Source organism: Moschus berezovskii, chromosome 11 (genome assembly GCF_049115385.1).
Source record: "Moschus berezovskii isolate FMDL1 chromosome 11, NW_MosBer_1.0, whole genome shotgun sequence".
Lineage (NCBI taxonomy): Eukaryota > Metazoa > Chordata > Mammalia > Artiodactyla > Moschidae > Moschus > Moschus berezovskii.
This window is the reverse complement of record NC_142470.1, coordinates 66,819,891-66,833,671: the sequence shown is the minus strand read 5'-3', so window position 1 is coordinate 66,833,671 and position 13,781 is coordinate 66,819,891. Positions and strand designations below refer to the sequence as shown.

The 13,781-nt window shown below is 41.1% G+C and overlaps 1 protein-coding gene across 6 annotated transcripts in view; it reads right to left on the bottom strand.

Moving 5' to 3' along the window:
* FANCL (FA complementation group L) overlaps positions 1 to 11,773 on the bottom strand; it is a 102,513-nt gene extending 90,740 nt beyond the window's left edge. For 2 of the 6 annotated variants that reach the window (XM_088841431.1, XM_088841434.1), the window contains exon 1: positions 11,609 to 11,770. In XM_088841431.1, the coding sequence (XP_088697557.1) occupies positions 11,609 to 11,704 (96 nt within the window). In that variant the 5' untranslated portion in view covers positions 11,705 to 11,770. Of the gene's footprint in view, positions 1 to 11,608 lie in introns of all 6 variants that reach the window. The other 4 variants (XM_088841429.1, XM_088841432.1, XM_088841430.1 and 1 more) reach the window with 4 other exon arrangements.
* Positions 11,774 to 13,781: the final 2,008 nt, after the last annotated feature.

Sequence of the window (13,781 nt, the reverse complement as noted above, 5' to 3'; positions counted from 1 at the left end):
CGTGACTGAGTGACTAAACAACAATAACGACCAAGTAAACAAGATGGAAACCTGGATACACAACAAAGAGTATTAGAATGGTAAATATACAGATAAATATAAAAGACCTTTTTCTTATTTTTAAAAATCTCTTTCAGTTCAGTCGCTCAGTCGTGTCCGACTCTCTGCGACCCCATGAATCACAGCACACCAGGCCTCCCTGTCCATCACCAACTCCCGGAGTACACTCAAACTCATGTCCACAGAGTCAGTGATGCCATCCAGCCATCTCATTCTCTGTCGTCCCCTTCTCCTCCTGCCCCCAACCCCTCCCAGCATCAGAGTCTTTTCCAGTGAGTCAACTCATCGCATGAGGTAGCCAAAGTATTGCAGTTTCAGCTTTAGCATCAGGCCTACCAACGAACACCCAGGATTGATCTCCTCTAGAATGGACTGGTTGGATTTCCTTGTAGTCCATGGGACTCTCAAGAGTCTTCTCCAACACCACAGTTCAAAAGCATCAATTCTTCGGTGATCAGCTTTCTTCACAGTCCAACTCTCACATCCATACATGACCACGGGAAAAACCACAGCCTTGACTAGATCGACCTTTGTTGGCAAAGTAATATCTCTGATTTTTAATATGCTATCTAGGTTGGTCATAACTTTCCTTCCAAGGAGTAAGCGTCTTTTTATTTCCTGGCTGCAATCAGCATCTGGAGTGATTTTTGAGCCCCAAAAAATAAAGTCTGACACTGTTTCCACTGTTTCCCCATCTATTTCCCATGAAGTGATGGGACCAGATGCCATGATCTTTGTTTTCTGAGCATAATTAATTGTGCCAAAGCTGGAATAAGTTAAACAACAAATAATATAGTGCTAGAATATAATTCAAAATATAAAATATCTGTATGTCCATACTGATATAAATTAAGAAATGGAGAATTGGAATTAAGAAATGGAGAAATTAATCTCCCATACAGAAGAATTCCAGATAAATTACAACTGACTTTTGAACAACATGAGTTTGAATTGTTCAGGCCCACTTATACATAGATTTTTCTTTTTACAATAACTACACACTGCAGTACTATACAATTTGCACTTGGCTGATTTCACAGATGCAGAACCATGGACAGAAAAAGCAGACTATAAAGTTATACATGGATTTTCAAGTCCACAAGGTTTAGCACCCTTAAGCCTTGCATTATTCAAGGGTCAACTGTATATAGATACTCCACTTGAAAAGGTAGGCAGGATAATTCCCCACTTCTTAATAATGCTGCTCATAGTGACTTCCTTCCAAAGAATACAGTATGGAAAAGGGTGGGGAAAAAAAGCGACTTCCCAGTAGGGAAGCCTACAAACACAACTTCAGCCAAGTGATCAAGGTCAACTTCAACAATCGTAAATCATGTTGATAATAGGTACCCTTAATATGATGTGATGAAATGGTATCTAAACTTTGCGATGTTTCTCTCAAAAACCCATAAAGCCTAATCACTAAAAAACAAGGCAAATCCTACTAGAGCTTGACTAGAATTCCACAATTAAAACGGTCATTTCAAAATCATAAAGGAGTCAGAATCATCAAAGACAAGGAAGGTCTAAGAAATTATCACAGCTCACAGAAGCCTTCATGGCAAATAAATGGGGAAACAAAGGAAACAGTGAGAGACTTTATTTTGGGGGGCTCCAAAATCACTGCACTTGGTGACTACAGCCCTGAAATTAAAAGACACTTGCTCCTTGGAAGAAAAGCTATGACAAACCTAGACAGCATCTTAAAAAGAAGAGACGTTACTTTGCCAACAAAGGTCAATCTAGTCAAGGCTATGGTTTTTCCAGTAGTCATGTATGAATGTGAGAGTTGGACTATAAAGAAAGCTGAGTGCTGAAGAATCGCTGCTTTTGAACTGTGGTGTTGGAGAAGACTCTTGAGAGTCTCTTGGACTGCAAGGAGATCCAACCAGTCCATCCCAAAGGAAATCAGTCCTGAATATTCATTGGAAGGACTGATGTTGAAGCTGCAACTCCAATCCTTCGGGCACCTGATGTGAAAAACTGACTCACTGGAAGAGACCCTGATGCTGGGAAAGATTGAAGGCAGGAGGAGAAGGGGATGACAGAGGATGAGATGGTGGGATGGCATCACCGACTCATTGGACGTGAGTTTGAGCAAGCTCTGGGAGTTGGTGATGGACAGGGAAGCCTGGCTTGCTGCAGTCCATAGGGTCGCAAAGAGTCAGACATGACTGAGCGAATGAACTGAACTGAACTGAAGAGAAGCCTAAAGAGAAAAAATAACATGGCATCTTGGATCAAAATCCAGAACAGAAAAATATTAAGTAAAAACAAAGAAAATATGAATACAGTCTGGACCTGAGTTAGGACAGGAAAGCCTGACATGCTGCAGTGCAAGGGGTCACAAAGAGACAGACATGACTTGGCGACCTAAACAACAACAAATGGACCCAAGTTAATAATGCATGCGTGCTCAGTCATGTCTGACTCTCTGAGACCCCACTGACTGCAGCTCACCAGGTTCCTCTGTCCATGGAATTCTCTAGGCAAGAACAGTAGAGTGGGCTACCATTTCCTTCTCATGAGTTAATAATAATGTACCAATATCGGCTCATTAATTGTAGCAATTATATCATACTAATGGGAGATGTTAATAACTGGACAAACTGTGTGGGGAAGGAGATGGTACATAAGAACTCCTTTTACCACTTGCTCAATTTTTCTATAAATCTAAACTGTTCTTAAAAAATAAGTCTATTAATTTAAAACAGCTAATTGGTTGCTTAAAAGAAAATTAACAGTGTATTGGCAAGGTTATAAGATAAACAGAAATAAAATATATCACAACAGCACAAAAACCAGGAGATGAAAGATACAAGTAAACCACTGTAAGATTCTTAAACTATAAGGGAAGAGATATACTTGAAAGTAGACTACGGTAAGTTAAAGATGCATATTGTAAACCCTAGAGCAAACATTAAAAAGGAGACACAAAAGTAATATAGCAACTATTTAAGGGAAAAAAAAAAACACGGAAAAAGCTGACAGAAGAGATACATTATAGAAAAAGAACTCAACTAAAGTAAAATGCAGAAATTAGGAAAAATATTAAAAAAATAACAAAACAAATAAAAAGTAAACAGCTAGATATTAGGTTTACACACAACCATATCAACAATCATATTAGATGAAAAGGGTTACACAACCCCAAATAAAAAACAATGATTATCAGATTGGATAAAAAAGCATGGCCCAAAATAAATACACGTTAAATTAAACATAAAGAGAAAAATAAGAATAAATGAAAAAAGAATGAAATGAGAGTCCATGTCACACTAATGAAAAAAGAGTCCATGCCACAATAACCCAAAAAAATATACTATCAGAATCCAAAAATATAGATTCCAAGATTCCAAACATTAATACCAAGGATAAAAAGGATAATTTCAGAATCATAAAGGAGTCAGTTCAGAAAGAGTACTTACAATCCTAAAAGTTTATGTACCTAAAGAACTTCAAAGTACATGAAGAAAAAAATGACAAAAATGAAAGCAGCAATAGAAAAAAACAAATATAACGCAGTCCCTCTTTATCCAGTTTTACTTTCTCTAGTTTCAATTACCTGTGACCCACTGAAAATATTAAATAAAAAATTTCAGAAATAAACATAAGTTTTTAATTGTGTACTATTCTGAGTAGTGTGACAGAATCTTGTGCTGCCACACTGCATCCCATCCAGGATGTGAATCACACTCTGTCCAGGGTATCAGCCTGTTAGTCACTTAATAGCTGTCTCAATTATAAGATCGACTGTCCTAATATCTCAGTTTTTGTTTTCAAATAATCCTTATTTTACTTAATGCTGCTGTGCTGTGCTTAGTTGTGTCTGACCCGTTGTGATCCCATGGACTGTAGCCTGCCAGGCTCCTCTGTACGTAGGGATTTTCCAGGCAAGAACACTGGAGTGGGTTGCCATGCCCTCCTCCAGGGGATCTTTCCAACTCAGGGACTGAACCCAGGTCTTCCGCATGGCAGATGGATTCTTTGCCATCTGAGCCACTAGGGAAGAGCAAGAATACAGGAGTGAGTAGTCTATCCCTTCTCCAGGGATCATTCCCATTCAAGAATCAAACTGGGGTCTTCTGCGTTTCAGGCAGATTGTTTACAAGTTGAGCTACCAGGGAAGCCACATTTTACTTAACATTGACCCTTAAATGTAAGAGTAAGGAAGATGGTAATTTTTATATTCTCTAACTGTGTCTAATTTATAAGTTGAACTCTATCAGTTCAGTTCAGTTCAGTTGCTCAGTCGTGTCCGACTCTCCGCGACCCCATGAATCACAGCACGCCAGGCCTCCCTGTCCATCACCAACTCCTGGAGTTCACTCAAACTCATGTCCATCGAGTCGGTGATGCCATCCAGCCATCTCATTCTCGGTCGTCCCCTTCTCCTCCCGCCCCCAACCTTTCCCAGCATCAGAGTCTTTTCCAGTGAGTCAACTCATCGCATGAGGTAGCCAAAGTATTGCAGTTTCAGCTTTAGCATCAGTCCTTCCAATGAACACCCAGGATCGATCTCCTTTAGAATGGACTGGTTGGATCTCCTTGCAGTCCAAGGGACTCTCAAGAGTCTTCTCCAACACCACAGTTCAAAAGCATCAATTCTTCGGCGATCAGCTTTCTTCACAGTCCAACTCTCACATCCATACATGACCATGGGAAAAACCATAGCCTTGACTAGACGGACCTTGGTTGGCAAAGTAATGTCTCTGCTTTTTAATGTACTATCAAGGCTGGTCATAACTTTTCTTCCAAGGAGTAAGCATCTTTTAATTTCATTGCAATCAGCATCCACAGTGATTTTGGAGCCCAAAAAAATAAAGTCTGACACTGTTTCCACTGTTTTTCCATCTATTTCCCATGAAGTGATGGGACCAGATGCCGTGATCTTTGTTTTCTAAATGTTGAGCTTCAAGCCAACCTTTTCACTCTCCTCTTTCACTTTCATCAAGAGGCTTTTGAGTTCCTCTTCACTTTCTGCCATAAGGGTAGTATCATCTGCATATCTGAGGTGATTGATATTTCTCCCAGCAATCTTGATTCCAGCTTGTGCTTCTTCCAGCCCAGCGTTCCTCATGATGTACTCTGCATATAAGTTAAATAAGCAAGGTGACAATAAACAGCCTTGACGTACTCCTTTTCCTATTTGGAACCAGTCTGTTGTTCCATGTACAGTTCTGACTGTTGCTTCCTGACCTGCATACAAGTTTCTCAAGAGGCAGGTCAGGTGGTCTGGTCTTCCCATCTCTTTCAGAATTTTCCACAGTTTATTGTGATCCACACAGTCAAAGGCTTTGGCATAGTCAATGAAGCAGAAATAGATGTTTTTCTGGAACTCTCTTGCTTTCTCCATGATCCAGGGGATGTTGGCAATTTGATCTCTGGTTCCTCTGCCTTTTCTAAAACCTGCTTGAACATCTGGGAGTTCACGGTTCACATATTGCTGAAGCCTGGCTTGGAGGATTTTGAGCATGACTTTACTAGCGTGTGAGATGAGTGCAATTGTGTGGTAGTTTGAGCATTCTTTGGCATTGCCTTTCTTTGGGATTGGAATGAAGACTGACCTTTTCCAGTCCTGTGGCCACTGCCGAGTTTTCCAAATTTGCTGGCATATTGAGTGTAGCACTTTCACAGCATCATCTTTCAAGACTTGAAATAGCTCAACTGGAATTCCATCACCTCCACTAGCTTTGTTCGTAGTGACGCTTTCTAAGGCCCACTTGACTTCACATTCCAAGATGTCTGGCTCTAGGTCAGGGATCACGTTATCGTGACTATCTTGGTCGTGAAGATCTTTTTTGTACAGTTCTTCTGTGTATTCTTGCCACCTCTTCTTAATATCTTCTGCTTCTGTTAGGTCCATACCATTTCTGTCCTTTATCGAGCCCATCTTTGCATGAAATGTTCCCTTGGAATCTCTAATTTTCTTGAAGAGATCTCTTGTTTTTCCTGTTCTGTTGTTTTCCTCTATTTCTTTGCATTGATCACTGAGGAATGGTTTCTTTTCTCTCCTTGCTATTCTTTGGAACTCTGCATTCAGATGCTTATATCTTTCCTTTTCTCCTTTGCTTTTTGCTTCTCTTTTTTTCACCTTATCAGAGGTATGCATATATTGTAAAAAACAGTACAAATAGGGTTTGGTACTATCCAGTTTCAGGCATCCACTAGGGCCTTGGAATGTACCCCTGCAGATAGAGCTGGACTAATGTAGCAGGCAGTGCCAAAGAATGCTCACACTACCGCCCAATAGTACTCACCTCATACACTAGTAAAGTAATGTTTAAAATATTTCAAGCCAGGCTTCAGCATTATGTGATCCGTGAACTTCCAGATGTTGAAGCTGGTTTTAGTAAAGGCAAAACCAGAGATCAAACTGCCAACATCCACTGGATCATCGAAAAAGCAAGAGAGTTCCAAAAAAACATCTATTTCTGCTTTATTGACTGTGCCAAAGCCTTAGACTGTGTGGATCACAAGAAACTGTGGAAAATTCTTCAAGAGATGGGAAGACCAGACCACCCGACCTGCCTCTTGAGAAACCTGTATGCAGGTCAGGTAGCAATAGTTAGAACTGGACATGGAACAACGGACTGTTTCCAAACAGGAAAAGGAGTAAGTCAAGGCCATATATTGTCATTCTGCTTATTTAACTTATATGCAGAGTACATCTTGAGAAATGCTGGGCTGGAGGAGGCACAAGCTGGAATCAAGATTGCCAGGAGAAATCCATAACCTCAGATATGCAGATGATACCACCCTTAAGGAGAGAGTGAAAAAGTTGGCTTAAAGTTCACAAAACTGAGATCATGGCATCCAGTCACAACACTTCATGGCAAATATATGGGGAAACAGTGGAAACAGTGGCTGACTTTATTTTTGGGCACTCCAAAATCACTGCAGATGGTGATTGCAGCCATGAAATTAAAAGACGCTTACTCCTTGGAAGGAAAGTCATGACCAACCTAGACAGCATATTAAAAAGCAGAGCCATCACTTTGTCAACAAAGGTCCATCTTGTCATGTATGGATTTGAGAGTTGCACTATAAAGAAAGCTGAGTGCCAAAGAATTGATGCTTTTGAACTGCGGTGTTGGAGAAGACTCTTGAGAGTCCCTTGTACTGCAAGGAGATCCAACCAGTCCATCCTAAAGGAGATCAGTCCTGGATGCTCATTGGAAGGACTGACGTTGAAGCTGAAACTCCTTTGGCCACCTAATGTGAAAAGCTGAGTAATCTGAAAAGACTGATGCTGGGAAAGGTTGAGGGCAGGAGGAGAATGGGATGGCAGAGGATGAGATGGTTGGATGGCATCACCAACTCAATGGACATGAATTTGGGTAAACTCCAGGAGTTGCTGATGGACAGGGAGGCCTGGAGTGCTGCGCTTCATGGGGTTGCAAAGAGTCGGACAAGACTGAGCAACTGAACAAACTGAATGCAGTTGGAAATTTCAATACCCCCTTTCTTTAATTGAACAACTACAGAAACTCAGTAAAAATACACAAAACTTAAATAGCATTATGAACAAATCTGACCTGACATTTATAGAACACTCTACCCAACAGCCGGAGAAGGCAATGGCAAACCCACTCCAGCCCTCTTGCCTGGAAAATCCCATAAGGGCAGGAGCCTGGTAGGCTGCAGTCCATGGGGTTGCACAGAGTGGGACACACCTGAAGCAATGCAGCAGCAGCAGCAGCTACCCAACAGCAGCATGATATACATTCTTTTTTCAAGTATACACAGAACATTACCAAAATAAACCATATTCAACATCATAAAGTGAGATCCAAAAAATTTAACAGAATTCACATCATATAAATAATATTGTATCTACACTATAAAAGAAAAAGGTCTCATTATCAAAGACCTAATCTTCCACCTAAACAAATTAGGAAATTTAAGATCAGGAATCAATGAAACAGAAACAGAAAATACCAGAGAAAAATCAAAAATCCAAGTAGGTTCTCTGTAGAGATCAGTAAGACTTGTAGGTCTATATCCAAATCCAACAGGAAAAAGAAGAGAGAGACATAGAAAATACCAATCGGAATGGACATGAGAGCTATCTATACAATTTATTCATAATTTCCTTGCCACTTCTACCTTAAAGCACTGATGCCTCATCTCCTTTTGAGTATGGATCGGATTTGAGACCTTGCTTCTAACAAACAGAATAAAATAGAAGTAAATGTGTAACTTTAGAGGCTAGGAGAGAAAAAGCACGGTGCAGCTTTCTGCTTAATTTCTCTGTTTTATCAGTCACTCAGGGGGAAGACAGCTGCCCTGCTGTGATGACAGTCAAGCAAACCACCATGAGAGGTCCACATGGTGAGGAACTGAGGCCTCTAATCTATAGCTGTGTGAATAAGCAACCTTGGCAGCAAAATTTTCTAGCTCTAGTCAAGTCTTTAGATAACAGACATCCTGGCCAACATCTTCACTGCAATCTCAGGGGAAACACTGATCCAAGATCATCCAGCTGAGTCACATCCAAATTCCTAATCCACAGAAAAGATGAGATAATTTAATGTCTGTTGTTTTAAGGCACTAAGGTGTGGAACAGTCATATACAGCAAAAGGCAACCAAAATAGGGAGCATCATGACAGATCCCAAAGCCATTAAAAGGATAATAAGAGAATAACATAAACTTTTAAATCAATAAATTCAAAAATCTAGATGAAAATCCTCAAAGGAAACAAACTACCAAAGCTTACTCAAGGGGAGATAAAGAATCTGATAACAGAGAAAACACCTTTTAATCACAAACAGATCACCCACAAATAAATAAAATTTTATTTTTACAAACATCACTGTTTATTCACAGTGCAATAAAACCAGAAATAGCAAATTAAAATGAAAAAAGACATTCAATGACAAAAATTTTAGATCTATTAAATTACTCCCGGGTGCATGGGAATCACAAATTAAAATTAAGTTCTAAAATATAAAACATACATGTCAGCATCTACAGGATACCTTTAAAACAGTAATGAGGGGAAAATGCAAATCGTTAAAAACACATCAAGAAAACTATTCTCTCACTGGCCAAATCTGGGATAATTTAAACATCAAATAGGAAAGAAAGGATAATCCATTAGATAAGTTACTTTTAAAATCCATAAGCCTGATATAAATAAATGGTAAAGGGAAAGTCACTCTATCAAAGAATGCCAAATAATAAATACAGAAGAAAGAAAATCATCATTGGGAAACATCAATTAACTGACTAGAACAAGAGTCAATGGCTGCTACAATGGAGGTGGCGGGGAGGGAAAAGAGTTTGATGTCTCAAAGTAGCTTCCTCTAAGTCCTTAATAACTACAAGAGGAAAATCTGGCCAATGCCACCTTAAACCTGTGATCAGAGATAACATCATCAATAATGAGACCTGCTGACATCCCATGCCCTAAAAAGGACATGATATTCTTTCTGTGGCATATGTGTCAGAACTGCATAACCTGAATTTAATGATGAGGAAAAAGTCAAATCTAAATTGAGGGACATTCTACCTAATGACCAGCCTGTACCCCAAAAATGTCAAGTTCATGAAAAACAAAGGAAGACTAAGGAACTACTCCAGATTAAAGAGACAGTACAACTAAATGTAACGCGACATTTTACATCAGATGGTTAGGGGCTGGGAAGGGGTATAAAAACATTAACTGGCAACAGTAACAAAATCTGAATTTGGACTTCAGATTAGATAATGGTATTATATGATGATTAAAGTTCCTGAAGAGGCTATGTTATGGGTGTGTCCTTGTTATCCTGAAAAACACACCAAGTATTCAGGAATAAATGAGCACTGTGTCTGCAACTTAATCTCAAACTGTTTAGGGAAATAATGTGTGTACACATCCACCCACATACAGAGACTCAGAATAAATCAAATGAGGCAAATAGAAAATTTTGAATCTCCTCAAATGTATACACAAATTTTTCCTACATCCTTGCTATTTTTCTGTAAATTTGAAATTATATACAAGACAAACATTTTTAGAAAAAACGAGCTCCACCAAAACAAAACAATGTTAAATAAGATCTTCAGGTTAGGATTCCAACAAGCTGCTTAAAACCAAGTAAAATGAAAATTGTAGCCATAAGCAAGGATCCTAATAAAATTTCATCTAATCTGACTACTGATGGCTACATGTTTTCTAAGAAGCTTCAGCAGATTCAAGCAACATCTCTTCAACTTTTCTAAATGTCGTGAAAGTTTTCAACTCGGTAATTCAAGACCAATACTTTCAACTGGGGAAGGAAAAGGTGGATTAACCTTATTCCAGAAGTAACAACGAAATTTAACCTTTTGTAATGAAACCATGGGGTCGCGGACAGTCGGACACGACTGAGCGACTGAACTGAACTGAACTGAATGAAATCTACTTTCTGTAATGGCCACAATGAATTTCAAAACAAATGAAGTTCAAGTGTGTGGTCTATAATCTTTTCTTAATCCGTGTAGTTAGGATTAATTCTACACCTAATAATCTTAGGAATAGGTAAAATTTTCATTTAGCATGTGAATTTCAATAATTCACTCGATATTCTTGTGTTTCGAGGAAACTTCAAAACATGTGGTAATTGCTAGAACATGGCCCCTATCCTCAAAAAATATGTGCGCTAGTTGCGGAGAGGGCGAATTTGTCCAGAAAGCAAAGTCTATACTCAGCATTCTAACCTAAGGCACCTTGGTAGAGGAAAACCTACGAGTGGAATTAGATATACTGAGTTTAAGAGAGTCTGTTCCGATCAAGGACAAGTAACTTAATCCCCCCCAGTTCCCTATGCCGTGATTTACTCAACAATAAAACGAAAAATTTTTTTTCTGCTTCAAAAGGCTGAGGATTAGGCGAGATATTGTAGTTGGAAAGCGCTTTGTAAACTTCAAAGCCCTACACGTTTACTATGTGTAATAAACTCCACAAGAGAGGCCACCTAGAATCGGCAAAGATAATTTCGGTTGTCATGAGTTCCTACAAAATACCGTAACTGGATGTGCTCTGGTACACTGGATTTGGCAAGAGAGCCAAGATGAGGTTCTCCTCAAAAATGTTCTTTCTGCAGGAAATACCAATGTAATGAACGAGCGTAGACACCCCTCTGAATGGCCTCCAACCTTTGCGGGGCTAGGGGAACGTTAAGAATCGCGGCAAGCAAACACTGACCAATTTTCTCAAGACTTGAAACGTGCGACCGACGCTAACTCAGGGGCCAGGCCGAGAGGGGCGGGGCCGAGGGGCGGGGCCCGCAGCCGGCTTCCCCCGCCGCCCCGCCCCACTCTCGTCGCGCGCGCGGCCCTCCCGGCGTCTCCTGGAGGCGGCCACCCCGGCCCAGGCGTGCAAACGGCGGCGAGGAACGGGTTTCCAGCGACATCCCACAATTTTCAAACTTCTCCTCTCCGAGGAGCCCTCGCGGGCCACCCTTCTAAAAAACCGCAAGTCCAATTCTCCTAACCCTTTACGTCACAGACTTCCAGGGCCCGGGCTGCGCCGCCAAAGGAAAGCTCTCAGAGCGAAAGAGCATAAGCCGGGCGAATACCTGAGCCGAAATGAAGCCTTCATACACGGTTTTCGCCTGGTTCTGGGGCAGAAAGAGCGGAAACTGGCGCAGCAGGGTCGCTTCCGTCTCCGCCATAGCTCGCGGTCCGAGGCAACGTCGGGGTACTGGCGGCCGCTGGTCCCGCGCATGCGCAGTCCTGCCTGCCACTGGGGCGCCGAGACACGTACGCCCGCGCGTTTGGCGGGAAGTCTCGAGTGTTCAGTGGGCAAAAATGAAGGTCCGGCGGTAGTCGGGATGCCTGGAGCTCAGCTCCAGCCAGAGTAGATTCGACTCAGCAGGAGGTAGCATTGGCCCCAGCGCGAGGCAGGAGGGAAGATTGTTATCTGAACCTGACCGAACCTGATCATACTAGCTTTGATTGTCCCAAGAACCGTGTTGGATGTTTATATTAATCCAGACTCAAGTCAACACCAGGCTTCCGGTGCGTTGCACTTGCGAATATCTAAGGCAAAGCAGGAGGGAAAATTGCTAATGGACTTGAGGAACCGAATTTAACTTTAACAACCCTTTCTATGTGCAGTGCTAAGTCACTTAAGTCATGTCACTTAAATAGGACCATCACAAAGATTATGTGCCCCTGAGGACTGATGCTAAAGCTGAAACTGCAATACTTTGGCCACCTCATGCGACGAGTTTACTCACTGGAAAAGACTCTGATGCTGGGAGGGATTGGGGGCGGGAGGAGACGGGGACGACAGAGAATGAGATGGCTGGATGGCATCGCCGACTCAATGGACATGGGTTTGGGTGAACTCCGGGAGTTGGTAATGGACAGGGAGGCCTGGCGTGCTGTGATTCATGGGGTCGCAAAAAGTCGGACACGACTGAGCAACTGAACTGAATGGACTGTGGCCAGCCAGACTTCTCTATCCGTGGGATTCTCCAAGCAAGGATACTGGTATACATATTTCTAACTCAGGAATCGTAATTATCCATTCCTTTTTTTTTTTTTTTTACTAAGGGGTGATTAAATAAGGAACTTAATATTTACTGCACAGTTATTTCATTTCAATCAGTATTCAATGCAGTATTCAATATTGCAATCAATTCAATCAATATTCAGTCAATTCACTATTCAATATTGTATTTTTGAACTCTTGTATTTGCTAAACGTCACTGTAATAGGCTACAAGTTGTGCACAAATGAGTAAGATTCACACCCAAACGTTTTGATTGCCCTCAAAATTGGGTGAGACTTTTAAAAGATTCTTAGTTTGACAAGAATTATAAGTTTTCTGGATGCTTAGAGGAAAACAAGAATGTTACCAATGTAAATATTAATTACTCTAAAGCAGTGGCTTTCCAAAGATCCTGGATCCATTAGCGTAACCTGGGAAATTTTATATCACCTTTCAGTTCAGTTCAGTTCAGTTGCTCAGTCGTGTCCGACTCTCCGCAACCCCATGAATCACAGCATGCCAGGCCTCCCTGTCCATCACCAACTCCCGGAGTTCACTCTAACTCATGTCCACAGAGTCGGTGATGCCATCCAGCCATCTCATTCTCTGTCATCCCCTTCTCCTCCCACCCCCAACCTTTCCCAGCGTCAGAGTCTTTTCCAGTGAGTCAACTCGTTGCATGAGGTGGCCAAAGTATTGCAGTTTCAGCTTTAGCATCAGTCCTTCCAATGAACACCCAGGATTGATCTCATTTAGAATGGACTGGTTGGATCTCCTTGCAGTCCAAGGGACTCTCAAGAGTCTTCTCCAACACCACAGTTCAAAAGCATCAATTCTTCGGCGATCAGCTTTCTTCACAGTCCAACTCTCACATCCATACATGACCACGGGAAAAGCCATAGCCTTGACTAGACGGACCTTTGTTGGCAAAGTAATGTCTCTGCTTTTTAATATACTATCAAGGTTAGTCATAACTTTCCTTCCAAGGAGTAAGCAGCTTTTAATTTCATGGCTGCAATCAGCATCTGCTGTGATTTTGGAGCCCAAAAAAATAAAGTCTGACACTGTTTCCACTGTTTTTCCATCTATTTCCTATGAAGTGATGGGATCAGATGCCATGATCTTTGTTTTCTGAATATTGAGCTTCAAAGCCATGCCATGATCTTTGTTTTCTGAATGTTGAGCTTCAAGCCAACCTTTTCACTCTTCTCTTTCACTTTCATCAAGAGGCTTTTGAGTTCCTCTTCACCTTT